At 39.1% G+C, this 27964-nt stretch overlaps 1 protein-coding gene across 1 annotated transcript; it reads left to right on the forward strand.

The window, feature by feature from the left end:
- Positions 1-896: 896 nt before the first annotated feature.
- On the forward strand, positions 897-27356 carry LOC306863784 (beta-1,3-glucosyltransferase-like; the record flags this gene model as incomplete). Its single annotated transcript, XM_079407337.1, has 14 exons — positions 897-965; positions 2707-2749; positions 3054-3163; positions 14324-14400; positions 14506-14617; positions 17694-17830; positions 17923-17986; positions 19041-19169; positions 19664-19733; positions 20821-20934; positions 21529-21628; positions 22580-22699; positions 25727-25871; positions 27195-27356. The coding sequence occupies 14 exons, from the start codon at positions 897-899 to the stop codon at positions 27354-27356; spliced, it is 1452 nt and encodes a 483-aa protein (XP_079263463.1).
- Between the last annotated feature and the right edge of the window lie 608 nt (positions 27357-27964).

Here is a 27964-nt window from a genome sequence, read left to right on the forward strand (position 1 = left end):
TTTTTATTATTATCTAAACATTATACTTTTTGTACATTTATATATGAATTCATCCTTTTATCTTTTATTACTCCCTTATTTTTATTACCTCACCCTGTCTGTATTCCTCATGGTCTATTTCAATACTTTAAGCACTTTATATTCTTGGCAATATTATAACAAATATTCCAAATAATATAAAATAACCTAAGTGTGTCTCAGACTGCTTTTAATGTAATTGAACTTGTTGCCACTTAAATATTATCCATGAAACAAAACACCGTATCTTATAAAATAATGATAGAAAGACCACCAATGTCATTTTAATTCCTTCAAATCAATTCCTTAAATTGCATTAATTATACTGTATCATACAGGACGTGTATCTATCTATCTATCTATCTATCTATCTATCTATCTATCTATCTATCTATCTATCTATCTATCTATCTATCTATCTATCTATCTATCTATCTATCTATCTATCTATCTATCTATCTATCTATCTATCTATCATTTAGAGAATGCATTCTCTTAAATCTCATGTTCTCCAGTAGCAGGGAATATTATTTGCTCAAAGGCACATTAGATGAAAGACCAGACTAGAATCAGAATAGCCTGGTCTTGTCCGACCTTTGTGTTAGCAGCCTTTGTATGCTATCAGACCTCTGTTTTGGATGCATTATGCAAGAGCTGTTGCAATGAAATGTCAATAAATGGTAAGATCCTGGCCATCTCAATACCTGCCTTAGTTAAATAAATATTTCCCTGCAGCAAGGGATCATTATTGTTACATGCCGCCGCTGACCAGTAGAGGGCGCACCCTATTAGCTTCACGGCTTGATTCGGGCGTATTCGATCCCCATCTTTCTGCAGCCGGCGTGATTCCCACGAGCTTCTTAGCACGCCCCAAAGCTATGTCTGGACATACTGCTGGACAGTGTTTCATATATTTCTGCTGCTCTCTGCTCTCCTTTGGTGAGTTGGTGACGTACACATTCTCAGCATAATAATCATTATCGCTGGCCAGTTTTAGCCAAATGAAATCGATTCAGTCAAAACTGTAAACACATACCTATTATATTATTACAAATAATGACAATTTAAATGGACCTAATAAAAAAAAATACTTGTGTAAACAAATAAGTGTAGCCTGTGTTTGTGTGTGTTTTTGTTTTTTTTAGAAATGTTATTTTGTATATGCTTACAACCAGTGGTGTAGTCTAGTTTTTTGTAGTGAGCATACTGTGATTTTTCCCTAAGCGACACCCCATAAGCACCACTCACTAGTGTGTACAGCATCTACATGTAACTGACAGCATTCTGAAAGACTGCTTATGCGATATCAACATGTCAATTTATTATAAGCAACTCAAGACAGCCAATGGCATTTACAGCTGGGGAGACTGGACTGATTTTGTACTGTGTTAATCATCTAACTCAGCCAGTTAAGAGCTACATTTGTCCTGAATATGGTCCCTGGAGCAGAAGTTTTATCAGCTGGTAATTTAATGCACATTTAAGAGTGCCTGTTTTTAAATTCCCTAGCCTGACCTTCAGTTCACAAGGCTGGCCAGGAGTTCTCATCTCTCTCATCATCTGAAACAAGGAGATATTCAGTTTAACTGCTGTACACAGACACGCACACATTTCTCCCCTTCTCCTGCATTCATTGATCCGCACACTAATGTTTCTGAAGTTATTAGCTAGCTATGTTGGCCTGAGAAACTCAATATACTGTTGACTGTGTGAAAGATGCTTGAGACAGTTGACTGATCTATCACTGCTCCCCGGGTCATACCTTTGCTATACACCGTATACCTGCGTATCACATAGACTACACCACTGCTTACAACTAAACTTTATTTTCTCTCTCTTAGTGCCTTCTTGCCATGCCTTTAACGACGCAATCTCAGAAGTAAGAAGAAACATCTTAATGTTGTATTTATCCCTACTATGCATACAATATATTAGTTTAAATAAAGCTCTATGCGTTACAAATATTTATCAGTATGTTAAAAACCACAACAACAACTGTGTAGTTGTGATGGGGACTCCTGAGATTCACTTCAGCTCTAACTCAAGGCCGCCGTGTCCAGCAGAGCCCTGACAAACATCTGATTTACAGCCCGTTTTAAAAACACCCCCATTTAATGCAATTACGTCATCTCCGTATATACCTGACAATAATTCACGTTAAACATGTTGAAAGCATTTTCACATTAACTGTTTAACCTTTGAAAGCTTATTCTGTCCTCTTTGATAAATAAGGGCATTTGCACTTTGGCTATTATTTTTTTTTCTTCTAATTTTAAGCAGTTATGCATTATATATATACGGTATATGAGTGTGTGTGTTTGCATGTTTATATAATTTATGAGGACACAAATTTGTATAATGACATGGGCATTACACTGGTATAAAAACATGGTTTATGTTTATTAATTATTTAATAATTAAAATAACTAAGACAATACTAAAAAATGTTTTATTAAAAATGAAAGAAAAAAAAAAAAAGTTAAAGGTTTTCTGTGAAGGGTAGGTTTGGGGTAGGGGGATAGAATATACAGTTATGTACAGTTTGTACAGTGTAAAAACCATTACACCTATGGAGAGTTCCCATTAAACATGAAAACCCAACAGGTGTGTGTGGCCGTGTACATAATGCATGTACATTATTACAGTTAAACTGAATAAAACATTAATGCTTCATATTGTCTCTCACAGAAACAAGAAAGAAGTGATCCACAAATGTTTGACCAATTTACTGGTGAGTTGCACAGTGTGGCTTCTTCTTCTTTCTGATTATTTTGCAATAATCATTATGAATTACATAATGTAGGATGTAATTACATTATAGTAGGATGTAATTACCTGCATTTACACATGAAGATATTCAAACATATCCCTGGATTGAATGTTTAAAAATAAATAAATAATACATTTAAAGGTTACAAATCCTGTAATATCAAAGAGATTATTTAAGATCTAATTGGGGCATATGAAACATGTATTGACTCTCCTAGGCACTATAAAGTCATTTTTTTTCTCCCTGTTCTCGTCCTCTTTGACAGAATTGCGGGATGTGGTTTTTGTGATACAGAGCCAGAAAAACTCATTTCACACCCACAGGGCTGAACAAAGAAGAACAGAGCTTCTCCATCAGGCTCAAACCTTGAACCAGGTAGTTTTACGTTGTAATTTATGCACAAGTAAGTCTGTAAAATGCTGTTTTGGTTTAATTTAGCATACTTAGTTTTAAATGCTTTGGTAAAGATATGCTTAATTGATGATAATTTTATATTGCAGTAAATTTAAAAATGTATTATTATTTGTTTTAACAAGATGGTAGGTATAATCTTTCATTTCAATTCCTTGATTTACCAAAAAAGTGCATTGGTGTTTCAGAGCACCTTCAAAGGTGTCTTTACACAGGGTTACTCTGTGTCTGCTCAAAATTCAGTGTAAAAGTGCAATGCCACATGAAAGTCAGACTTAATTATGCCTGCTCAGATCCATCTCAGCCTCTTGCGTCAAAGTATAGTTGTAATTGCTGTGAAAATGAATTTGTCACCTTAAAGTAGCAGTAAACAGTCTTTGAAAAGACTTAATTATATTGTGCCAAATGTACACTGCAAAGATGGCACTGCTTATTAAGCGGCAGTGCCATCTTTGCAGTGTACATTTGGCACAATATAATTAAAACCTTTATGGTTAAGGTTTATGTTTTCAGATTCTTGATCTTTTAGCCACAGGATGGCACTGTTGTTTTAGGAAAAGTCAGATTGTTTTTATTGGGATTTAGTGAACAGTTGTTTTTGTGGTTTCTAAAGTGTTTCTGTGTGTGTCTGTCACAATGACTACGCAGTGTGGTGCAAATGTTTTTGCTTGCTGACAAGTTTTTTTGCTAGTGTGGTCACTGTAATAGATGGGTGGGAAGACACAACATGTGTCCCTTGTGTGATTTATGTCTGCCATGATAGAGATTGTGCACATGTATGCTTTTTTTGTGTGTGCCAAAACTTACAATCCTGGCATAGAGACATCAAATGTGACATTAAAAAAAAGGACCCTCAATATTTACAGTCTAAAAAAAGAAAATAATTTCAAAATCTGAAGCAAAAACAGAATGGTTTGACTTCAGCTTTGTGAAATTATGCTACATAAAACACATCTGCATGAAACAAAAACCCATGTTCTCTGAATAGGGAACGAGATGACGTAATGGGAATGCCCCTTGGGTGTGCCGATTGTCTGACGCCCGTATAGAATCACACCACTTCATGGGCTGATGGAATGGGCGCTGCCTCGGCGATGCTATATCACTCAGTCTAATACTAGTGAACGCATCATCTGCTCCTCAGATTTCCTGCTGAAGAAGTTCTTTCGGGTCAAGGTGTCTGTTGTTATCACTTGGTGATGGAAAACAGTGCCCATCCTGACCCCCTGCAACAGGAAGCAAGGATCCTGCCATATCGAGAGGGCAGGAAATTAACTGCGCGACACTCTCAGTAGGTGGAGGGCCGACCACGAGGAGCAAACTCTTTTGAGCTTTATCCACCACAGAAACGGCCTAATAAAGCAGCTCCTGAGGCAGTACAGAAGCCACTGCCATGAGACCCAGGAGCCTGCGACATGTGCTTGAAGTTAACCAAACTTGTTCTGACATGGGAAACTTGAGCTGGAGCCAAACGGGCCTGCATCAGAATCAGAATCAGAATCAGAATCAGAATGAGCTTTATTGGCCAAGTATGTTTACACATACAAGGAATTTGTTGTAGTGACAGAAGCTCCACAGTGCAACAGAAAGACAGTAACAGGACAGGACACAGGTAATGAAACAAAATAACAGGAAATAGCCAATAACCAATGTACAAAGCAGCAAAAAAAATAAAAAATACACAATATATAATATATAATATAGGCGACTATGTATGTACAGGTGAAGTATGTGCAAATTAGAAATGAGAAAATAAAATAAGTGAGTGTGGTGAATGGATAATGTATTAGTTGTGTGTTCTACGTTTATTTATTGAGTGTTCATGAGATGTATTGACTGAGGGAAGAAACTGTTCCTGTGTCTGGTCGTTCTGGTGCTCAGAGCTCTGTAGCGTCGACCAGATGGTAACAGTTCAAAGAGGTTGTGTGCTGGATGTGAGGGGTCCAGAGTGATTTTACCAGCCCTTTTACTCACTCTGGATAAGTACAGTTCTTGGAGAGTGGGGAGGGTTGTACCAATGATTCGCTCAGCAGTCCGGACTACCCTCCGTAGTCTTCTGAGGTCAGATTTGGTAGCTGAGCTGAACCAGACAGTTATTGAGGTGCAGAGGATGGATTCAATGATGGCAGAGTAGAACTGTTTCAGTAAGTCCTGTGGCAGGTTGAACTTCCTCAGCTGGCGAAGAAAGTACAGCCTCTGCTGGGCCTTCCTGACAATGGAGTCAATGTGAATATCCCACTTTAGGTCCTGAGAGATGGTGGTGCCCAAGAATCTGAATGACTCCACTGCAGTCACGGTGCTGTTCATGATGGTAAGTGGGGGGAGAGCAGGGGGGTTTCTCCTGAAGTCCACGATCATCTCCACAGTTTTGAGCGTGTTAAGCTCCAGGTTGTTGAGACTGCACCAGACAGCCAGCTCCTTAACCTCCTGTCTGTAAGCAGACTCGTCACCGTCCTGGATGAGGCCGATCAGTGTGGTGTCGTCTGCAAACTTCAGGAGCTTGACAGAGGGGTCTTTAGATGTGCAGTCGTTGGTGTAGAGGGAGAAGAGCAGTGGGGAGAGTACGCAGCCCTGAGGAGCTCCAGTGCTGATGGTTCGAGTGCTGGATGAGAATTTGCCAAGCTTTACTAACTGCTGTCTGTCTGTCAGGAAGCTGTTGATCCACTGGCAGACGGAGGTGGGGACGGAGAGCTGAGTTAGTTTATTTTGAAGGGTTTCCGGGATAATGGTGTTAAAAGCAGAGCTGAAGTCCACAAACAGGATCCTCACATAAGTCCCTGGTCTGTCCAGATGCTGCAGGATGAAGTGCAGTCCCATGTTGACTGCATCATCCACAGACCTGTTTGCTCTGTAGGCAAACTGCAGGGGGTCCAGTAAGGGTCCAGTGATGTCCTTCAGATGAGCCAGAACCAGTCTTTCGAATGATTTCATGGCTACAGACGTTAGTGCCACAGGTCTGTAGTCATTTAGTCCAGTAATTTTGTGTTTCTTTGGGACGGGGATGATGGTGGAGCGTTTGAAGCATGAGGGGACTTCACACAGCTCCAGTGATCTATTGAAGATCTGTGTGAAGATGGGGGCCAGCTGCTCAGCACAGATTTTTAGGCAGGCTGGTGACACACCATCTGGACCAGGTGCTTTCCTTCTTTTGTTTTTCCTGAAGACCTGGCACACATCGTCTTCGCTGATTTGAATTGTAGGTGTGGGGGAGAGAGGGGTTGCTGGAGGTGTGAATGGTTGTGTGGAGGGGTGTTCTGGGCGGGTGTGGGGTGATCGTTCAAAACGACAAAAGAACTCGTTTAAGTCGTCTGCCAGGTGTTGATTCTCCAGAGTGCTGGGGGGTGGTGTTTTGTAGCTGGTGATGTCCTTTAATCCAAGCCACACTGAAGCCGGATCGCTGGAAGAGAATTTGTTCCTGAGCTTGTCAGAATAATTCCTCTTTGCCACTCTGATCTCCTTTTCCAGTGTGTATTTGGCCTGTTTGTACAAGACTTTATCCCCCTTTCTGTGAGCATCTTCTTTGGCCTGACGGAGCTGTCTGAGTTTGGCAGTGAACCATGGTTTGTCATTGTTGTAGAATAGATGAGTCCTGGTAGGAATGCACATGTCCTCACAGAAACTGATATATGATGTTACAGTCTCTGTGAGCTCGTCCAGGTCATTTGCTGCAGCTTCAAAAACAGACCAATCAGTCAGGTCGAAACAGGCTTGTAAATCCCGCTCTGTTTCGTTAGTCCATCTTTTAACAGATCTTAATACAGGCTTCGCAGACTTAAGTTTCTGCCTGTAGGATGGAATAAGATGAACCAAACAGTGATCAGAGAGTCCTAAAGCTGCTCGTGGAACCGAGTGATATGCGTCCTTTATTGTTGTGTAACAGTGATCCAATATATTACTGTCTCTGGTGGGACATGTAACATGCTGTCTGTATTTTGGCAGTTCACGGGAGAGATTTGCTTTATTAAAGTCCCCGAGAATGATTAAAACAGAGTCCGGGTGTTGTTGTTCACTCTCTGTGATCAGATCAGCGAGTTTCTGTAGAGCTGTGCTCACGTGCGCTTGCGGTGGAATGTAAACACTCACGAGAATGAACGAGCAGAACTCCCGCGGCGAATAGAACGGCTATTCAATCAAGACAGAATCGAGCTGGACCCCCAAGAAAACGGTCCTCTGAGAAGGAGAGTAACACTTTTCTGGGTGTTCAGCCTGAGTTGCTGAACAACCTGAATATGAAAATAAGCATCCTTCAGGTCTGCAGTGATGAACCAATCCCCTACACGAATCTGAGCCAGAATAGCTTTCAGTGTCAGCGTCTTGAACTTCCCTCTGTAAAGGGAAAAATTCAGGTAATGCAGAACCAGGATCCAGGTCTCCTTCCTTTAATACCGGAAAAAAGAGAGAGGCCGAACAATGTCTGCACAACAAAACACGCTTGGCAGATCTACACTTGAAGAGCATTTCAGGGGGGACAGATATCTTTGGACAATCTGTCCCAAACCCCTGAAATGGGGTCACTGATCATGAATGACCCAGAGAATCTGAAGTCATGGCTTTATCCGAGCAGATCAGCTCAATCCGCTTACACGGGTGCTGACAGATCGAGGGGTGACCATGAGCTTCCCAAACTGTGTGAGGTGGGGAATACACCGGTTCGTCACTCCTCTTAATGGGCTCTTTCCTGATCGTGTAGCGGTCCCTAGCTGCGAGAAAACTTTCTCCTTCTTGGAAATCTCTATAAGATTTAACCAAAGGTTAAAAGGTTGCTCAGCAGCCACCAATCCTGATATCATACGCCCAACCGCTTGTGCTGTGTACTTAGCTGCATGCAACGGCAGGTCTGTAGCCCTACAGTGCTCCTTGACCACCTCCGGAGTCAGACCCCCCTCTCGTCCATCTCCTTCAGGACATCCGCTTCATAGGCCTGAAGAATGGTCATGGTATGAATCGCCATACCCGCTTGACCATCCATCATGTAGGTCTTCCCGATAAGGGCAGAAGTGGTCCTACAGGGCTTAATTGGAAGAAGAGGGCAGGACTTCCAGGATGGGACTGAGAAAGGCGAAGGGTGTACTCAATCGTTGGAATAGCAGCGTAACCCTGCTCCACAGAACCAATAAGTTTGGTGAAGTCAGCTGCTGCCACATTTGTGAGGCAAGCGAAGAAATGCTGCTTCCAGGATCTGGAAATCTCATGACGTCGATCACAGAAAAATGGCAGCTTTCCAAGCTAGACAAGAGTTGGGGTCTCTCAGAAATCCTATAGCCTCAAGCTTAACATCCAAACCCCAGGTCTTGCATTCATGAAAGCCTCTTTATCAAAGACAGCAAGCCTCGTGTGGAGAGATTTAAGTCTAAAATTTCCACAAAACTTGCTTACAGTAAAGCAAGAGCACGGTGGCTGGCAGTGATGGAGATCCATTACACTTCACCGCGAGGAGAACAAAGTTCTACTGAATGCAGTCGCTGAAGTACAAATAAGCAATTTGGTCAAATTTTCCAGAAAGCATGAGCCAGATGAACCACTTCAGATGGGCTAAATGAATCGCTTCTGATGGAAGGAAATGGTGGAGCGGATGGTGCGTTCATTCTTTAGCCTAGATTTAAACTGCTGATTTTGTCTGGCCAGAGGAGAATGACACTATTTCGACAAACTATTTCCCCGTCTAAATACTGTAAAGCTGATATAAAGCCACCCAGCTTTATATCAAGCCGATGTAAAGCTGCTTTGACACAATTTGCATTGTTAAAAGCGCTATACAAATAATATTGACTTGACTTGACTAATATTACAGTGAGTGACGTAGCGTCACAGAGGCATCACCCACACCATCAGCCAATTAATTGCTGTGATTCTATATAGGCTTCAGACATTGACAGCTAGCAAAGAACGTATACTGACTAGAAGTGAAAGAATAGCAATAGAAAGTTCCAATGCAACAGCAGCCGCCTAGCAGCAGCACTTCCGCCATTTTGGGGTGAAAGCGACTTCGCACTCCACTAGATTCTAGCTGTCGCTAGCGCTACGTCTCACTTCAAAACACACAATATTTTTACACTTTTGTGAATAATTACCTGTCAGGGTCTTTGGGAAAATGATGAAAGGCAAGATTTTTACTGTCACACTGATAGTTTTTGCAAGGAATTGCCCAACATTGCTTTTTTTTTATTCCACTTTGACCTCTCTTTAGTTGTTATTCTGTCTATTTCTGTGTATCTGTGCTGTTGTCTAGTTGGAATTTTCACCCCAAAATGGTGACTGCGCTACCGAAGCGCCACCTAGTGGCCGTTACCCAAAAAGCATCAGAGTTTCACCTCTTGGGCTTCTATACTCTTTGCAGCAGGTGGCGCTTATGGAACAACAGCTATATAGTGTTTCCTTGGTTACTGCTGTAAACAAAGCAGTTATGCATTAGTCCAAAGTAATTATGCATGATACAGAGGCAAGATGAAAAGAAAATACCATCTGAACTTTTCTAAAGACAGTCAGTTCCACCCAGAGATGCATTAATTTAAATCCCCAATCCCCAATGCAATATTTATATTTTCTTCCAATATTTCACGCATCGGGAACAGTGAGCTTTCTCTAGCTACCTGCTACAGTGTTTTTCTGCGGGTGCATCTGTGCTCCGTTTTCAGTGTCTCTGTTAATAAACTATAAAGTAAAATAATTCAAAACAATGTATTTTGGCTTGACAAAGCCTTAAAATTAAAGTTTATTTCATATAGAACATATGTATACAACTGTAATACTCAGTAAAGAGCTATAATGTATTAAGAATTAGAATTTATAGGTATACAATTCTAGACAGACAGACAGACAGACAGACAGATAGATAGATAGATAGATAGATAGATAGATAGATAGATAGATAGAACATGACATATTGTTGTAAAAGCACAATATGTTGTGAGTATGCCGGCCATGCAAGAACTGGGATGTTTTCAGCTTCCAGGAATTGTGTACAGATCCTTGCAACATGGGGCCGTGCATTATCATGCTGCAACATGAGGTGATGGTCGTGGATGAATGGCACAACAATGGGCCTCAGGATCTCGTCACGGTATCTCTGTGCATTCAAAATGACATCAATAAAATGCACCTGTGTTCGTTGTCCATAACATACTCCTGCCCATACCATAACCCCACCGCCACCATTGGCCACGCGATCCACAACGCTGACATCAGCAAACCGCTCACCCACACAACGCCATACACGCTGTCTGCCATCTGCCCTGTACAGTGAAAACCGGGATTCATCCGTGAAGAGAACACCTCCAAAGTGCCAGAAGCCATCGAATGTGAGCATTTGCCCACTCAAGTTGGTTACGTCGATGAACTGCAGTCAGGTCGAGACCCCGATGAGGACGACGAGCATGCAGATGAGCTTCCCTGAGACGGTTTCTGACAGTTTGTGCAAAAATTCTTTGGTTATGCAAACCGATTGTTGCAGCAGCTGTCCGGGTGATCTTGGAGGTGAAGATCCTGGATGTGGAGGTCCTGGGCTGGATGGTTACACGTGGTCTGTGGTTGTGAGGCCGGTTGGATGTACTGCCAAATTCTCTGAAACACCTTTGGAGACGGCTTATGGTAGAGAGATGAACATTCAATTGACGGGCATTGTACTGTGTGATAAAACTGCACATTTTAGAGTGGCCTTTTATTGTGGCCAGCTTAAGGCACACCTGTGCAATAATCATGCCGTCTAATCAGCATGTTGATATGCCACACCTGTGAGGTGGATGGATTATCTCGGCAAAGAGAAGTGCTCACTAACACAGATTTAGACACATTTGGGAACAATATTTGAGAGAAATAGGCATTAAAGTCTTAGATATTTGAGTTCAGCTCATGAAAAATGGGGGCAAAAACAAAAGTGTTGCGTTTATAATTTTGTTCAGTATAGATTACTGATGTCCATGTAAACGTACTGTTACAGCATGTGGAAATGGTTTCCCAAGCATCGCCCTGTCTGACATATCAGGCTTGCTCATGAAACACCATGTGCTGGGGCGAGAACCTCTGGGTAAAAGCCTACTGACTGGCTGTGACTTGGCAGTAGAAACCACTTCTGGAAAGTGTTTCCATTGCATTAATTCATAAGGGCTGACTTCTTTTCACCTCATTGTTTTCCTTCTCTTTGGGTTTTGTCATAATCGTCATCCGGTCATCTTACTTTTGGCAGTATAACTGGCAGTTGAGTTGGACAACCCCAGTATTTTTGTCACTCCTTCAAAAAATGCAGATGTCTGGAAGCCTTCAAAGATCAGTCTACCATGTTACAATGACATTTGGGTGTCATTCGTTAACCCAAATCCCAAGATTTATACTTTAGAGATTTAAATTTTAACTTAAACTTTTTAAGTGTTCTTCAGTATGTTTTAAAATGGTAAAGTCATTATTATGGTAAAGGAAATGTGTGCATTTTTTATGTTTAAATACTCTCTCCTGCTGCACTTTAATGTGCAGAGACAACTATAAGTAAGCCACCTTGATGCTTCATTTACTTGCTTGAAAACTGTTTTGTTTTTACTGCTTTTCATAATGGCACACTTTGCATTATTTGACTATTTTGCTGCAGATGCTCTCAGACAAGACAGAATACTCAAGAGTGAGAGAAGTGAGTTGTGATGTTGCACAGAATGTTCTAATATGGAAGTGGTTTTGGCACATTTTATACAACAAATTAGTAGTTGTGGGCACATGCTCGCTCCTTCATACTACAATAATCCCGATTAATCTACATTTGAGTGAGCTGGCTAAGGACAAATTTATGTGCACACTCGGCTGTCATGCATCTCTGAGAAATTGTTGAGTAACTTTTTCTCCACATATAAATCCACAAATTGTACAGCATCATTAGTGAATGAGGGCTGTAAGGCCCACCCAATTGGCCCAAGGAAGGTATCTAATGGTGGCTGAAAGTTTCCTGCACGTTCTGTTTTTTTGATGCACAAAGTAATTTAATTTCTATTAAATTCTACCCTGATTCCATTTTATTTATGACCTCAAATTTGGGTTAAAATACTAGTTATTACAGATCATTCATAGGATAAGTTATCTAGACATCTGATTATTCTTTTTAACTCTTTGATCTTATTGTACTTGTTCATTTGGATTCCTAACACTTCAAGTCTCGTACGGGCCAGGTATATGGATTTCATACCCACAAGCTTGTCGGTCTTGGTCACTAGACAGAGGTAATTGGCTAATTCTATTTAGATAACCACCCCCATTCTTCCTCATTCTAAAAGTACTTTTATTTAATCCCCATAGATCTGTATACACTTGAATAAAGCAACATTATCCCTAGTCAGAGGCCATGACCACTACTATAGATTTAAGCTGACCTACATTACTTTCTTTGATAATATTTTTAGTATAGTCATGCCATGGTTTCCCATTTACACATAGCTTGAATAATATCACTATATACAGAGGTAAGGCCCACCCAAATTTAGGTTGGTCGAACAACATTCAGTTGACCTAAAGAGAAATTCCCTTTTTGGCCTTTACAGTCTAATGGCTTGTTTCCACTGAGTGGTACAGTTCACTACAGTACAGTACGGTATGATTTGGCAGGGTACACTCAGATCCGGCTTGCGTTTCCACTGCCAACAAGTGACGTTTCTCTGTCAACCAATCAACATTCGGTAGCATTTTATTTTACAGTCCTGTTCCTCATGTACATACTATGTACTTATTGTAGTAATTACAATAACTAGGTACTAACCCTGAACCTACCCCTGAACCTAACCCTACCCCATGTAGTTACCTTATATTACCAGTACAATCTTGGGTACATTGTAAGTACATTTAAGTACACGAACTGTAAAATAAAGTGCAACCCAACATTCTGCAGTGAGTCCAGGTCCACCCTTTAGAGACCGGACTACTGTGCTTGGTAACCCAACGGAAGGGTCCAAAAAAAGGGGTAGGAGACGGTTCGCTATTGTGGAACCATTCACAGCTTCTGACAATGGAAAATTGAAAAAATTGCATACCGTACTGTACTAAACCAAACCATACTGATCGGTGTAAACAAGTCATAAGTACACTTGAACTAATGCCAAGTGTTAGTCAGATCGTTTTTAACCTGACGCAGATATGGGGTAACAGAGATACAACATGACAACCACGGGTCATGTTATATTTATATTTATTTTCGTTTCATTATTAAGGTAATTTAGAAATATGTTTGGAACATTTTATGTTTGTTAAATTGCATCTTCTCTCAGTGAGATGTGGAAACAGATATCTGTATGTTAATACACTGTGTTTTATTGTTTGTATCTCAGAAGATCAAACTGTCTTGAGGTTCTTGAGTCTTACAGGGCTATTATTTTTGCAGTTCTTTTGGTAATGCTTGGAACACATAAATTATACGCATAATCTTTAACTGACTTAACTGACTGATTTAGTTAAAGTCAACAGCCTGTCGTGGCATTGCCTGCATTATGCAGATACCCTCTGGCATCCCGTTACTCCTACCTTTTCTCATTTAAAATGGGCATTCCTTGACCTTTCTCTGTAAAGGTCAATGTGAAGTTCAAACAAGTGTAGTGGAGCAGTAATCCCCAAACTTCTGAATTGCTAGTAGTTCCTTTTGATGTAATTTGGAGTTATGAATGTTTATTTTAAAAATATGTTATATTATATTAAGAATTAACATATTTAAAAATTATAAAATGTAATATTTTCAATATTAAATTTAATTAATTTAAATATTTAGAAATTGCAACTATACAACTTTATCAGTCTGGCTGACATGAGGTTTTAAAGGGGGAGTTCTACCAAAAATTTAAAATCTGTTGCTATTTATTCATCCGTATGTAATTCCAAACCCTTTTGTTTTTCCATTTCAACAGAATGTTAATTTTTGGATCATGTATTCCTTTATAATTGGATTAACTGTGAATTCATGCATATCAACGCATATCAATTGTTACATGTTTATTCATAAATTACCTGGCAACTTTCAGTTCTGTCATCTCGATGAAGAACTGCTTTCTTCCTTAGTCTGTCACCTGTTATAGAATGCATTGAGCTAGGAATGCGACTGAGCAAAAACCCTTTAAATAGGTGTGGTTTATTAGAGATGTTACCAGAATTTGTGCTGTTTTGCAGAGTTCACCAGATGTTGTGCTCCTTCACAAGCTGTCAGACTATGATGGGAACTGGAGTATTCTTCCGGCACTGCCACAGTAAAACTCATAAACATACACAACACAACACAACACAGAATGTACTCCACCTCTCGACATGAACACATTTTACGCATCTGTGTTTCTTGTTTTTCTTGTCTTCAGCCTTGCCTCACAATACTGTCAAACATCTTCATGGATTGTGTTTTTGGAAGAAGAGACCAACGTGAACTTGCATAACCTTCTGCAGGTGCTGAGCAAATTCAAGACAAGAAAGGTGAGCTGCAGACTTTTCAGTCTTTCAGCTGTTGTTACTGCAAAAGTGTAATATCAAGACTTTACGCCTTGTTTACTGTGGCTCTCTTACAGCAAAAATCGTTGTATTTGAATTGGGAAAACTAAGAGAGCATGCCATTGGTTGAGGTACTGTTCATAAATCATGTAACTCAGAATTTGAGGATTACGGATTTGGATCTTACATGCAACTGCTTGGATTTGCACAGAAATTATAAACAGGACCGATTGTTCTGTCCACCCTGTAAAAAAAAAACTACAAAATTTGACACACTTATTGCCATTGAATTAAAAACAAAATGTTGTACCACAACATATTGCATATTACTATTTAGGCCATGTGAATTGAAAATAAAGTGTTTTACTTCATGAACTACTCCATGAGCTAACATTCCCTGGAGAAACAGTAAATAGGTCAACACAGTACATAAAACCAACAAGTTTTTAAATTTGAATAAAATGAAAAATAAAAGACTTTCAAATCACATGAGCCAATATTTTATTTACAATAGAGCATAGAGAACATAACAAATGTTTAAACAGAGAAATTTTAAATTTTTATCCACTAAATGAGCTCATTTTAAATTTGATGCCTGCTACAGGTCTCAAAAAAGTTGGCACGGGGGCAACAAAGGGCTGAAAAAGCAAGAAATTTGGAAAAGATTCAGCTGGGAGGACATTTAGCAACTAATTAATTGAGCTAGTTAATTGACATCAGGTCTGTAACATGATTAGCTATAAAAGGGATGTCTTAGAGAGGCAGAGTCTCTCAGAAGTAAAGATGGGCAGAGGCTGTCCAATCTGTGAAAGAGTGTGTTAAAAGATTGTGGAGTACTTTAAAAACAACGTTCCTTAGCGTCAAATTGCAAAGGCTTTGCAAATCTCTTCATCTACAGTGCATAACATCATCAAAAGATTCAGAGAAACTGGAGAAATCTCTGTGCGTAAGGGACAAGGCCGAAGACCATGTTGGATGCCCGTGGTCTTCGGGCTCTCAGACGACACTGCATCACTCGTTGGCATGATTCTGTCATTGACATTACTAAATGGGCCCAGGAATACTTCCAGAAACCACTCTCGGCAAACACAATCTGCTGTGCCATCTGCAGATGCCAACTAAAGCTCTATCATGCAAAAATGAAGCCATATGTGAGCATGGGCCAGAAGCGCCGTCGTGTCCTGTGGACCAAGGCTCATTTAAAATGGACTGTTTCAAAAGTGGAAAAGTGTTCTATGGTCAGACAAGTCCAAATTTGACATTCTTGTTGGAAATCAAGGACGCCGTGTCCTCCGGGCTAAAGAGGAGGGAGACCTTCCAGCGTGTTATCAGCATTCAGTTCAAAAAACAGAGTCTCTGATGGTATGAGGGTGCATAAGTGCATACGGTATGGGCAGCTTGCATGTTTTGGAAGGTACTATGAATGCTGAAAGGTATATAAAGGTTTTAGAGCAACATAAGCTCCCCTCCAGACAGTGGGGATTTCTTTAAGACTGCAAGCTTGGCTTCCCCTATAATGTCAAAGAATTAATGGTCAAATATGTACTATTGTGTAACTAAAAAAATGCGTTAGAACACGTTCATCTCGAAGACGATGTTCGTTCAGAATCAGCTACATATAGCAGGTCGGCTGACTCGATTTCCTTTTTCATACATTCCCGTAGCGTCACAGTGTATTTCCCTGATGAAGCCTAGCGTCCATTGACTTCAATGGGGCTGCTTTGAACTGTTTTTTTCAGTGCTTTGAAACTAGACGGTCATTGGATAAATGTTGCGATTATGTCCCGCCCACGGATGCTCAGCGTCTCTGGGGCCTGGACTCCGGGCTTCTGCTTAATGATTGGAGGGTCTGTCGAAAGACTGCATCTCCTTTTGATTGACAGCGATTTTGTACTATAAAAACTAGATATAGTGCTGTGATACAGTGCTAATATTGTTGACCTGATTTTGGCGAAGCCATTTGAAAGTCTTCCTTACGAGGAGAAACTTAGAATTGAACAGCAGGGCAGATCAACACCTAAGATTGATTTAGTGCAAAAGATAGGGAAAAGTAACAGGTCTTTTCAGCTCTCCTGGTATGACAAAGTTAGCTGGCTGACTGGAAGTGCTGTGACAAAGAAAATGTACTGTATGACCATGCCTCTTGATGAAACCATCTCACGGATGTGTTGTTTGGTCAAAGGTGGGGTTTGTAGATCTGTCTAACTTTGACAGGGCAACAATTGGAGCTATATCTGCAGGTGTAGAAAGGAGCTTCTCCTGGTTTAAAGCGGCTCAAGTCCTACACCCGTAACACAATGGGCCAAGGCCGTTTAAGCAGCCTAGCTCTGCTGGCCATTGAGAGGACACTGGTCAAGTCACTGGAAAAGACGTCTAGTTGGTACGACAGGGTCACAGAGCATTTTCTTGAAAAGGAACGTAGGGCAGAATTTACGTATAAATAAATGGACAATTTTTATGATGTAGGCCGAAAAAGAGCTTCCCCTCTTTGAAAGATCAGCAGCCGCCACTGCCTCCAGACGACGTCTATTTCAGGGAAGGCCTTGTGTATTTCAGCATGTACTGCAGCTATTACAACAGCATGGCTTCGTAGTAGAAGAGTCCGGGTGCTGAATTGGCCTGCCTGCAGTCCAGATCTTTCACCTATAGAGAACATTTGGCGCATCATTAAACGAAAAATACATCAAAGATGACCATGAACACTTCAGCAGCTGGAAACCTATATCAGGCAAGAATGGGACCAAATTCCAACACCAAAACTCCAGAAACTCTTAACCTCGATGCCCAGATGTCTTCAAACTGTTTTGAAAAGAAGAGATACTACACCATGGTAAACATGCCCCCGTCCCAACTAGTTTGAGACCTGTAGCAGGCATCAAATGTGAAATGAGCTCATTTTGTGCATACAATTTCTCAGTTAAAAAACGTCCAAACATTTCCAGAGTTCGGAGTGTAATACCTTCTCCTGCGGACTTGAGGTAATGAAAGAGCAGCCTGAAACAGCACTTGGCACATGAATCCAAAGCCTGCTGCTTCCTATCCGAGTGTCTTTTCTCCATAGGAGTGGTTTCTGGGCAGACCCCTCCATGATGATGAACCAACAATTATCCACCACTATGCTTTCTCAGAGGACCCCTACAGCTTCACTTATCCTGACTTCATGGCTGGTTGGGCCCTCAGTTGCACCCTGGCTAAGCGGTCAGATTTCGTCTCTGTGCTTCTTGTGTACCTCTGCCCCAAACTGCTACTTTGCCCTTGTAATACAGATATTATTTGATCTGGTATCTCAGAACCGCAGAACGTGTGAATTATGAGGCGCCCAAATCAGATTTCACGATTGACCTTCAACATGAGGTGAGAAAGATCACAAAATATTTCAGTGTACTGTACATATGCCTTACAGTTATCTTTTTGTTTGTTTGTTTGTTAAATATTCATTATCTTGCGGTGGAAGTGCTTGGTGTTTTATAAAAAATATGAATTATTTGTAATGGAAATTGCTCTAATGCATCAGCTAGAAAGCATCTCAACAAAAGATATTATTTTCTAAAATAACCCTGACACAGATAATAGAGTCTTTGCATCTCTCCAGATATATCATTGTCATCTTCTGAGCTTATATAATGCACTTTCTTTATACTCTCCTTTGGTGTCACATCTCAATTCAAAATGTCTGGTGTCTCCTGTTGAAATAATGTGCCATCTGACTATGGGAATATCTGTGTATATATTAATCCTCATTGATTTCACACAGGAGCAGTCACCATTAAAGGGTTTTGAATTTTGTGACATTGAAAGACGGTCTCTCTAATTTTCTCTTGCCATCACTTCTCTCTCTCTTGCTGATAAAAATGAGACTGTATGTTCCAGAGAGAACTCTCAGTGCTACTTTTGTGATTTCTATTGATGCAGTACTCTAAGAGTCTGCTCAAAACCCTCTGGTCTTACTGATTGGCATCTGTCTCGTTCTTAAAGGGATAGCTCTCCAAAAAAATGAAAATTCTGTTGTCATTTACTTACTCGTCATGTCCTTCCAAATCTGTATGACTACTTCTCTTCTATAGACCACAAAAATAAGATGTTTAGTGGAATGTTCATGCTTCTCTTTTCCATACATTGGAAGTAAATGGTGAGCAGGAGCTGTCAAGTTCCAAAAAGCCACTATAAAATATTATAACAGTGCCATTTTACAATGCCGTTTAATCATTATTCCTTGCAAATCTTTTATTAATAGATTATTTTGGGTGAACTATTACTACACTCTATTATACACTCTCTTTCTCTGATTTCTGAAGTGTTAAGTTCTTAGTTCTTTGTTTTAATTGCATTTTGTTTCTTTACGTACAACCCTGAATAGTCATTGATTCCTAGAAGAAGTCATGCTTTGCTTCTGTTATTGATGTTTCAGATTGCTCTCTACATTTGGGAGGAAGGGAGAGGTCCCACTTTGACTGCGGTGAATGAGTTTTGCTCAGAGCTACACAGCTCGTCCTCAACAGGAGATTGTGCTACGACCATCAACACCTTATCTGCCTGTGTAAGTACCATAAATGCTAACGCACCTCACCAATTGTTCAGAGAGATTTATACAAGCTCTCAGCCATGGGAATTAATGAAACTATGACAAATCGTTCTGTTCATAAGAGACTGACAAGAGAAAGTCAAGGTGTATTAATATCTCACAGTCAGTTGTCATTAAATTTCCCTGCTCTAATGCCCTAATAAATTACATTCTTCAAACGTGAACGCCAAATTCCTGCTTGTGGCTTTTCGCATTTGCTGTTCTTTCTGAGTGATAATCAAAGGACTATGAGTTCAGATTCCTCGAAATAAGCCACCTTATACTAAGTGTCCTCTCAAAGCTGACACACAGACATTCTGTAATAATGTCTGTGTGTCAGCTAATGGTCCTAAGTCCTACTATCTCTTAAAGTTGGAACAAGGGGTAATTTGGTTTTGACCCAAATACTGTAACGCCCAGATTGGTAGCAGACACCAAACTGCTTTAAATATCTTTTATGTTCTTCATAGGGAAACCCTGTGCTGAAGGAGGACGTCTTTGTTGCTGTTAAAACATGTCAAAGATTTCATGGAGATAGAGGTGGGTGTAGTCAGCCCGTTCTTCAGAAATAAATAAAGACCATGATTTGATCATAACTAACCAAACTTTAAAGGTGAAGTCAGGGCTTTTTAGGTAAAAAACTAATAATGTGCAGTAGTTTTATAGGATTTTAATAATTTTGTTCAATGTTAATTTCTGCATGTAATAAAACATTCTAATATTAGGGTTGTAAATGTTACCATGAGTTATGGAGTTTAGTTTACATTAATGACTAACTTGAACTAAAAATAAATATTTTTTTATTGATAATATTTTTCATTGAGTTGATAGTTATTATGCAGAAATGACACATTTCACCTCTGCTTTATCATTGCCATTAATATTAGTATTTAAGATACACTAGATGCTGTTTACAGAGAGAGAAATCTTTGCTTCTTACAAATATCTATGGCTGCATGTTTTATTTAGCTTAGGTTTTATTTAGTTTAGAATTACGAGGGATTGGACCATTCAGTCTTGATTAAAAAGTAAAGCCTACAAATCGGCAGAAAAGAGCCCACCAAGCCATGCATTGAGAGGATTACAGATAGACAGTTATAAAAGGGAATAAATACAGACGCCAGGTACTTTGTGTCTTGGACCACATGTGATGTCTGGAAGTGACAATGAATTTATTTTGTTGATTGTTGCCTCACAGAGTTCCATTGTAGCTTTTCAGAAACATTGTCCTCACAAAAATAACTCTCTCCCCAGTTCCCTTCTCAGGTCTCTTTGTACTGTATAATAGGACAGGTATAAATGCTGTTTTATATTCAAGGACAGATCCCATTTTGCAGCTGGTCAGGTGTAATTGCACCGATTTGCATGATTATGTTTAGCTTTTGATTTTATCAAACATTCCAGGCAGCATTTAATACTACTACATTTTGTGTGTGGCTACAAAGTTCATAAACATCAGTGTTGGTAAAACATCTGCAAATTTACAGCAGGATATGAAGTGAAGTTATTAACTTCATATTATTTATTTATTTTTATCTATCTTTCTTTTTGCTCTTTTAAATAGATGTTATAATCTCAAGTAAATATAATGCTATCTTAAACTGTATGCTCAAATGTATCTTCATAGTTCCTTTAGTTAAACAAACTTGGGAAAAGGATGCTGCCTCATTGGAGTACTACAGTGACATCGCAGACCCATATATACCCACAATCCACTTGGGAGTCCCTAACACAGAGAGAGGTTTGTATCTTGATATTTATTTTGGGATGACAACAGGGTAGGTTCCACTGTTATCCTTTATTCATCATAATCTCAGAGGAACATGCAGCACTCATTAATATAAGGTTTTTAATCACTTACTTCGTTCAGACAAGCATCAACTTGTCAAACTGAATTACACAGTCTGAGTTCATACAAGGGATGTGAAAAGAACCATTACGAGTTGGTACTATAAATTGGTACTGAACAGCATGCAGTAATAAAAAAAAAAAAAAAAAAAAAAAATCAGTTATTGCTACTGGAAAAATTTTACTTTTGTTAATGTTGTAATTAATATTCATGAGCCAGACAGATACAGATTATCCCCTACATTTCAAATCATTTGGTGGTAAGTGAATAATGTTTTTTTGCAATACAGAAGACCCCACAGTCTCTTTGTTTATGTCTGTCTTCAGTCTGGTAAGAATTCTTGCACAGAATATACAAAGACACACTAGAGTCTCATGTCTCCAAGTCATTCAGCTGCTGTCTTTCTTCCCCTTTATACAAACATATTATAGGAACACCATCCAGAAGCTTGTCTAGATTAGATACAAACTGTGCTTGTATTTACAGGGCACTGTGCAAAAACATTTGCCATTCTGAAGAGGTTTGCGAGTGGGGCAGTAACAAAAGCACCTTGGTTGCTCATTGTGGATGATGACACACTGATCAGGTGAATTTCATTTCTTTACAACGGTGAAAGATCATCAGCAGACCTGACTTTAAGTGGACTTACCACTATATAAAAATGCACCAACCTATGTCATCTTGAAAACCTGAAAATCAAGAATGCCCACACAAAAATACACTCATTGTGGGGCAAAGCACATAAGGGTCACAGACCTGAAATTGGAGCAATATTTGGACTGTAATTCACATGACTGGGAAATCTCTGTTAAAAGTGTCTACAAATTACACCCATAGATATCCCAGTTCCTCCAATACAATATACAATAAGAGGAAATTTTTAATTTATTTATTTACATTACAGTTAAATAGTGTTTTTAGTGTTAATAAATTGCATTGTGCCACCTCAGTTTAAATTAATACATTTGAATATCTTCAGGAAGGTAACAGTTGATAGGCAGGCTGTAAAACTACAAGATGCTTCAGAATTTAATGCTGGTATTTCTACAAATATCCACTTTTCAATTAAAAGTTGTTAACCGGTTTGATGTTTTAAGATCATCGCACCTGACAAGTTTAGGGCAATATCACATAGAGGAGTAAAAAGGAGACTTTTATAGAGGTCTCTTCTTGAAAGGTTGACTTTTTTAAATTGAGTATTTAAAATAGTTCTCATCTCTTTAAAAAAGCGTTGATGGATAAAATTGTTACACATGTTCAAGACTTCAAGTCTTTTTAAAAATAAGCTGTCAACTAAAAATGTATTGTTTTTATTTTAATATATTGTGTTTTCATCCAAATGTGCATATCTGCCAATATAGCTAGGAGAGCTGGAAACACAGGGCCGAGGACAGGCTAGAAAGGTGGATGGGTAGAAAAGGACAATAAATAAATAAAGTTACTGGATTTTTGTTAATATGTTCAGTCTATGCCTGTTTGATAAACTGACACTGTGCATAATTGTCACATAATGTACTATACAATCCTAATCTTCCAGTCTTCCCAGACTACGAAGGCTGCTGGGTTGTTATGATCCAGATGAAGCTGCGAGTGTTGGAGAACGTTACGGCTATGGGCTTAGCAGGGACGGCTACAGCTACATCACTGGAGGAGGAGGGTGAGTTATAGATACAGTTTGCTGCTGAGATATTTCTATTGCCCATACTTAGGCCTATGGGTTCATTCTAAACCCTCATCCTCAATTATTAAACTTAAGTACATAGTTAAGATGTTCAAAATTTTCACCTGACAGATGATAAAGCAGGTGAAATATTAACCCCAGGGCATATTTAGAGTCTTGTTGCACCGCATGACACATCGGTTTGTCAAACCTGCTCTGGTACCAGATCTTGTGACAAGATGGCGCCGGTGTTCATGGCCTGCTGTCTGCTTCTCAGTCTGTTTGTCTTCGCTCTGTCTGCTTTTCTGTGTTCTTCTGTTTCGAGTTCGCCAGCTTTGTTACTTTATGATCGTCATACTCTGTTTGCGATGAGATCTTCGATGCAAGTCACATATTGTCGATTTGATGTCCACCTGCCCGGTGTCGGTCACTGACTTGTTTCTGTCGGCTGGCATTCATTCCTCGCTGGAAAAGGCATCGAAGAAGAGGTGGCTTTTTAGTCAAGCTAAAGGCAAGTCTATCTGTGCAGCTGCCGTTGCAAAGTTTTCCCCTGATTGACTCTACTAAGGGAAAGGATTGTTCTATTGTCTTGTGCTCCATGGAGATATCATATCAATGGATTATTCCAGTGCTCCCCGGCACCCGCAGTGAGTTCCCACTGCAGCATCTCCCACAACTTCGCTCACGTGGAATGAACTTGCAAACTTGCAGTGAAATTTGCTCTGATTAATGTGCGGTCACTCACAAGTGATTCTTAGAATTTGGACATTTTATTTTTTAACAGAGTCCTGGTTAAATACTGGTGATTTAAGTTCATTTAAGTTCAGTTGCTACCGTCTAACTGTGGCTTTTTGAATTCCCCGCGGGCCTCTGGCCGCGGAGGTGGTTTGGCAACAATTTTTAAGAGCAGCTTGAACTGTCGGACTCTGCACACCACACATTAAGCTAGTTTTGAGCTGCAGTTGTTTCAGTTGAACTCGTCAATACTCTGTGCTGTGATATATCGTCCTCCAAAATTCAACAAGAATTTTGTATGGGACTTTACAGACTTTTTGGACAATATATTTTTAAAATATGATAAACTTTTAATAGTGGGGGACTTCAGTGTGCATGTCATCAAATGCTGTTCATCAAATCCACTGGCTAAAGACTTTTTGGATCTAATTGACTCCTTCAGCTTTGTTCAAAAAGGTTACACCCTGGACTTAATATTATGTCTGGGCCTTTCTGTTGGGGATATTGAAATTCAAAACTCATTTTTTTTCGTATCATATGTTTATTCTCAGTAGTGTTTTTACTTCATGTGTCACTCAGATCAGCTGTCCTCCATCGTCAGGTTCATTATGTAACCACAGCTGCCATCGAGAGGTTTAAGGCCTTATTTTCAGAATCTGACATTTTAGGTGTTCTTGATGGCTCTTGTGACGTAAATGTGGCCTTTGATATTTTCAATTCTACCTGTTCCTTTATCCTAAACTCTATAGCCCCATTAAGGGCTAAGAGTTGTAAGACTAAATCTGATCCTTGGTTAAACGAGGATACACAAAATTTGAGACGAGCTTGTAGGTGGAGGAAAGATAAGTTACAGGTGTCATACTAAATGTTACAGGATGCTTTAGTTACCTACCAGAATGTGATTAAAAACTGCTAAAATGAACTATTTTGCTGGGTTAAGGAGTCGGACATGGATTACTGGAACCATGTCCTGTGGTCTGATGAGACCAAGATAAACTTATTTGGTTCAGATGGTGTCAAGCGTGTGTGGCGGCAACCAGGTGAGGAGTACAAAGACAAGTGTGTCTTGCCTACAGTCGAGCATGGTGGTGGGAGTGTCATGGTCTGTGGCTGCATGAGTGCTGCCGGCACTGGGGAGCTACAGTTCATTGAGGGAACCATGAATGCCAACATGTACTGTGACATACTGAAGCAGAGACTGGGCTGCAGGGCAGTATTCCAACATGATAACGACCCCAAACACAACTCCAAGACGACCACTGCAAATTTACACTGTTATACAAGCTGTACACTCACTACTTTACATTGTAGAAAAGTGTCATTTCTTCAGTGTTGTCACATGAAAAGATATAATAAAAATATTTACAAAAATGTGAGTGTACTCACTTATATAAAGTATATAAAGCCTCTATATATAAAAGCCATCTCAGGCTCCTATGCGTAGGTTTAGTAATTTCACTTTAATGGCAATGAATAGGTTTTTTTTATTGCCATTTGCATGAAATAACTGAATATAAACATAGGAGCCTGAGAAAAATACTCATTTTAGATGAAAACTTCAAATGGCACTTAGAGGCTTTTGCATTTGAACTCTCCATATATATATATATATATATATATATATATATATATATATATATATATATATATATATATATATATATTAAATTATGTATATATGTATATATACATCATTTAAAACTATTAAAGGATTTGGAGTTGTTTTAATAGTTTTAAATGATGTATATATGTATATATACATCATTTAAAACTATTAAAACAACTCCAAATCCTTTAGCAACGTTTTACCTCACTCATTACACTTTAGAAACCACACAGCAACATTCTAAAAACCACTCAAAACCAATTTGCAACCGCATAATAGCCCCTTGGCAACTACTTAGCCTAAATTTTTTACAGCAACTTAATCAAACACAGCTTAAGAAAATGTTAGTGAGAAGATGTTGGTTTAAGAGTGGTAATATATAATTCGGTACTCATCTGTTTAGCGTTGCAATCTTTGTGTCCTAACAGTATGCTCTCAATAGGTTTCTGTTTAATGGTAGCAGTGTTATTAGCAGACAGTGACTTCCCATTAGAATGTAGGCACTTTGTTTAAAAACACAATGGTACCGTGACGGTCACACAGGTGACACTTAAGACTGAACATGTAACCTTGTCACATTGTTAGATGTCCTGAATCGTCGTGGTATTCAGTATCTGAATTATCTGCATGAAACAAATAATGTCCATAGAACTATTTATTTCATTCTTTCTATTTTCTCACAGGATGGTGTTCAGTAGAGTAGCGGTGCAGAAAATTTTGGCTGGTGGCTGCAGCTGCCACAGTTCGGATGCCCCTGATGACATGGTGATAGGGATGTGTCTGACCACACTGGGACTCCCGGTCACACACAGCCCACTTTTCCATCAGGTAGCGTACACACCCACACACTGTCCGCTCACATGTTTTCTTGCTCTGTGTTGTTCTACAGCAGCAAAACACCCATTCAGAGCAACAAATAAGCTGAAACCTGTGGGTGCAAATGTGAAGAGCAATCCTGTGTTTATTTCACAGCAGAATTAAGGGTACAGACAGACGGGAAGAGAGGTTCATTTATCTTTTTGTTTGCATTACCAAGACCCAGAACCTCATTTATAAAATTAATTTACTATTTGATCCTAAATTCCATGGATTTGATTGTAAATTAAAGGAATTGAATGTAGTAAGTTGCTTGTCCTCATGCTGTTCCAAACCCTAAACCTGTTTTACTGGAGAAGGAGATGTTTTGAAGAATATTCACACTGCTTTCTTCTACACAATAAACGTAAATGGGGACCAGTGGCCATCAAGCTCAAAAAGGACAAAAAAACACCATAAAATCATTATAAATTGGATCTGTACAGTTTGTTCCAAGTCTTTCAAAGCCTTATGATAGATGCTTATATGAGAAATTTAGTTATTCATAGAAAATCTTGCCAGACATACATTACCTCTCAATTTATTTGATCAAAAATACAGTAAAGCAGTAATATTGAGAAGTATTATATTAACTTTAAGTAACTGTTTTGCTTTAATATACTTTAAAATGTAATTTATTCAGAGCTGAATTTTTACTCCTGAGTCTTTACTCCAGTTCTCAGTGTCACATGATACTTCAGAAATTATTTAAAAAAGCCAATTTGGTGCTCAGAAAAAAAATATTATTATCAAACCTGAAAATATTTTTTTCAGGATCCTTTGATGAATAGAAATTTCAAAAGAATAGCATTTGTTTGAAATGTTTTTTTTGTTTTTTTTTTCAGTAACATAAAGATCTTCACTGTCACTTTTGAACACCTGAATGCATCCTTGCTGATTAAAAGTATTCATTTTCTTTAAAAAAAAGTAACCTTATTGACCCCACAACTTTTATCAGTATTGTGACTACCATTCCGTTTCTTTTTGTGTGAAAAGCAGCTTAGACGTTTTTTGTGTTTTTTGTTAGCTCCTCCTTTTTTTTCCACAGAGGAAAAGGTAATATGGGTTTAAAAAAATATGAGGATAAATTAATTATGACAATGTAAGTTTCTGGGTGAAAAACACATTTTAAAAGGCATAGAAGTTGTTGAAATTTAATTTAATAATAATAAAGTTTCAATGTACACCATGTTATAAATTGTTCAAAATAACATTTATGGTTGCAATTAGGAAAAGTGTCTTTATGAGCTGTGTGAAACCGCTGGTGTAATTACATGGTCTCCTTTCTGACCAAAGGCACGTCCACAAGATTATGTAAAAGAGCTTCTGGTACGACAGAGCCCAATCTCCTTCCACAAACACTGGAACATCAACCCTGTGGCCGTATACCAGCACTGGCTTACAGAGTCAAATCTGAGGAGACCGCACTCGCTCACAAAGACCAGAGAGGAGCTTTAGATGGAGCTTATGGAGTGTGTGTATTTGATACTGTCGAAGCATTGAAATAACCATGCAATCGAAATGAACCCTATATATTTTGTTAAACGCATTCCTCATATTACATTAAACAATTTTTTGGTTCATTTTATTCTTAAAATTCATATCACAGTCTGATCAATTTCCCACTCATTTTTTTGTTGAGAATTTTGTTCAGAAACTGGGTTGCGATCATGGTTTCCTATTGACCTTAAGATAAGAAACTGTCAAATTCAGGATGATGATGATGATGCTGTTAAGAACATAAGTTGTGGTTTTAGATACATTGTATATATTTAGATGCATTTTGTTTTCTACAGTGGTATTACACAGCTCGTGTTGAATTTGATCATTGAAATAGAAGCTTCAAATTAGTTCACCTTCTTATTGAGAGTTAAATCCGCACAGTAAATATATAAATCACTTTGTTCTACAATAAAGAAAATCGAGATACTTAAATGTAGCATTTACGATGTGATATACTGTATATTAGTATTATGCTATCTCTATGCATGAGAGAGTTCTCAATTCCAGTCCTGGCGATTCCTCAATTCCTGTGTGCGTCTTCACACACAGATGAAACTTACTAA

The sequence above is a fragment of the Barbus barbus genome, assembly GCF_936440315.1.
Source record: "Barbus barbus genome assembly, chromosome: 45".
NCBI classification, from domain to species: Eukaryota; Metazoa; Chordata; class Actinopteri; order Cypriniformes; family Cyprinidae; genus Barbus; species Barbus barbus.